The 3,230-nt window shown below is 31.8% G+C and overlaps 1 protein-coding gene across 1 annotated transcript; it reads right to left on the reverse strand.

Annotated features, from left to right (window-relative positions):
* Positions 1–1,647: 1,647 nt before the first annotated feature.
* Positions 1,648–2,595, reverse strand: LOC101832507 (olfactory receptor 8K3-like). The gene has a single exon (XM_005065044.1). It carries the CDS (start codon positions 2,593–2,595, stop codon positions 1,648–1,650), a length of 948 nt encoding a protein of 315 aa, XP_005065101.1.
* Positions 2,596–3,230: the final 635 nt, after the last annotated feature.

Here is a 3,230-nt window from a genome sequence, read left to right on the forward strand (position 1 = left end):
GAAAGAAGAAAAGGATGATTTAGAAATATTTTTAAAATATACCTAGCAATTGGAGGAATGTATATCAAATTAGCTTGGAGACTCATTAACAAAAAAAGCAAAAACATATATTGGTGAACACTGGGAAAAAGAAATCTTCTTTCATTCTTGCAATTGCAAACTCTTCTAGCCAATATATAATTCAGTGTGGAGAATTTCAAAATTCAAACATATTTCTTATACTATAAACAGGTTATTTTTGACAAAATTGAATGCTACACTGACTGAACCATTGCAAAAATGCTGCTACACAAAGATTAATAATCGACTAAGACAATCAGCAAAGGTAAAGACTCAGACAACAGAACATGAGCACCTTAGATTTCTTGTGTGGAACATGGCTATTGGGAAGAGTCAGACATCTGCCTTCCATTTACTAATAATAAGTTTGATTATGAATAACATCATAGACAATTATGAAATTTAAAAGAGTAGAAATATGCAAAGTACAGTCAGATAAACCTACAAAGACTTTGACTATTTTATTAGAATAATTTTAAAACTACAGAAAACAGTTTCATTCTCCAAATACCCATGTCCTCACATGTCACATGTCCTCACACAAAGATTTTATTTATATGCAGTTTTGGTCAAATGTGCCCCCATCAAACTTTTTGAACCCACAAAAATATTTTATAAATAATTGTATCTGTAATTCATTTCTTTCTTAAGGGAGAATTTGGCTCCTCTGTTCCTCGTTCTATTTATAACAACTTGAATGTGAAAATACATGGCAAGGAAATCCTAAACATGTGTAGAGGCTTCATGGACTTGCTCCTCTTTATGAAGTTCACAAACGAAACAGTGACATCAATGTAATGACTTAATAGAATCTCATTGCTCATTAGCATTTAAAACAAGTATTGAACAATTTTTCCATGTAATTTGTAGGAGATATTTTACATCTTATATTCTCAAGCCATAGATCAAGGCATTCAACAATGGGATGCCAAACTATAATACAAAGAAACTCCTTGTCATGAAGAGGACTGATGAGATTGTGAACATAGACACATAAACATTAAACTCCCATATAAGGCAGTCAAGACTGAAGAAGGATTCACTTCTTGAGAGCTTTTTTTAGTATTGTTTTGTTTTTAGGCTGCACATTTTTAAAAGTCTCAGATTATTTTTGTCTCTTTTTTCTTCTTTAACGTCTCAAGGATAGAAATAGTTATCCCCAAGCCTCTTGTTTTTCATCATCCAAGATATCTAGCAGAATTTTATAAGAGCTCATGTGATTTAGTAGATATACATACCTTATATTTTACAATATTAAGCACTAGAATATTAGAGATGAATATTCACAGTGAAGGAATCATATCTTAGTATAGCTAGCTTAAGGTAACAAGAAACAGGCTATGTGATGTAATTTCTATAAATGGAATCCAAACAAAACTTTACATTACAAAATGTACAAAATACAGAGTAGGGCTAAGTCATATGAAAGTAATAAATATGAATTCAAAATGAATCAGTGTCTTTCTTAAAATCTGTACTTACTATATAGAGTTATGGGCATTCCATAAGACAATATTATCCAGCTAAAGAAATCTTATTTATGCTACATATAAGCTACCATGTATTTTTTAACCATATCTGATACGTTTACAATTTAAGCAGAATATTCACACACAGTTTCCACTTTCTATGAATGGCTTGCTTCACCTCTTTGTTTCTCAAACTGTAGATCATGGGATTCAGCATGGGAATAACCAGTGTATATAACATAGAGGCCATTTTACCAGTTTCAAATGAGTGACTGTACTTTGGCTGTGCATACATAAAAAATAGAGTTCCATAGAATATAACTATCACTGTCAGATGAGAGCCACAAGTAGAGAAGGCCTTGTGCCTGCCCTCTGAAGAATTCATCCTGAGAATGGCTACAAGGATCAGGATGTAGGATATGGAGATCACCAGAAGAGAAGAAACCAAATTAAAAGTTGCAAAGATTAAAATTATCAGCTTAATTTCATGTGTGTCTGAGCACAGCAATGATATCAATGGCAGACTGTCACAGTAGAAATGTCTGATGATATTATGACCACAAAATGATGAAATAAAAATCTTGGTAATTGTTAGTAGAGATATAAAAATACTATAGAGGTAAGGTATTGCCACCAGCACATGGCATAATCTTTGTGACATGATAATTGTGTATAGTAGTGGATGGCAGATGGCTACATAGCGGTCATAAGCCATTGCTGAGAGAATAAAAATTTCAGTAGTGATAAACACACTGAAAAAGGTCAGCTGTATTGCACACCAGTTATAAGAAATTGTAGGTTGATCCATAATAAAGTTAATTAACATTTTGGGCCCTACAGCAGTTGAATAACCAAGGTCAGTGAAAGACAGCTGTCTGAGGAAGAAGTACATGGGTGTCTTTAGCCTTGAGTCTGTTTTTGTGAGGATGATCAAGCCCAAATTACCCACCACAGAGATCATGTATACAATGAGGAAGAGTCCAAACAAAGGAGCCTCCAGCTCAGGAAGATCTGTGATTCTAGTTAGAATGAAGTGCTTCAGCACCGTAATATTGTATGTATCCATCTATACTATTCAGGAAACATATACTGGTGAGAAACAAGATAATCATCAAATATATTATATTCTAACAGTGATAACTTTATTTTGTGTATATATTCAATATATACTATGCTATATAGCATAAATATGCATTTTATATTATGTTAACATATTAATATATACATAAGACTGCTGCATGTTTCTATCTTTCAAATTTTAACACAAGTCTTGAATGCTAAAGCAATGAAGCAATTGTTTTATAAGTTAATAACACAGCTTTAAATTATGAAGCTTGTGAAAACCCTGAAATGGGTTATCTCATTGTTATATAATATAATGACAAAATATGACATAAAAATAGCATGAACTTATAGGCTTCACTGAACAATTTTCTATCAATGGGAAAATTTTTCTTAAACCATGATATGCATATTATGCTAGAAATATATGCCACCTATTTTTTGCTAGTGAGGAAACAGACATCATACTTTAAAGCTTTGCCCTTACATCTATAATCAAATGATTTATTTATAATCACTAAAAATAAAATAATTTACAAAGTAAAGCATGAGTTAACTGCTACTATCTGAAATATTGTTAGTGAAGTGCTTGATATTAAATATAATTTATATTTTAAGTGTTGTTTCCAGTATGGATTA

Source organism: Mesocricetus auratus, unplaced genomic scaffold (assembly GCF_017639785.1).
Source record: "Mesocricetus auratus isolate SY011 unplaced genomic scaffold, BCM_Maur_2.0 Super-Scaffold_100004, whole genome shotgun sequence".
Taxonomy (NCBI): Eukaryota; Metazoa; Chordata; class Mammalia; order Rodentia; family Cricetidae; genus Mesocricetus; species Mesocricetus auratus.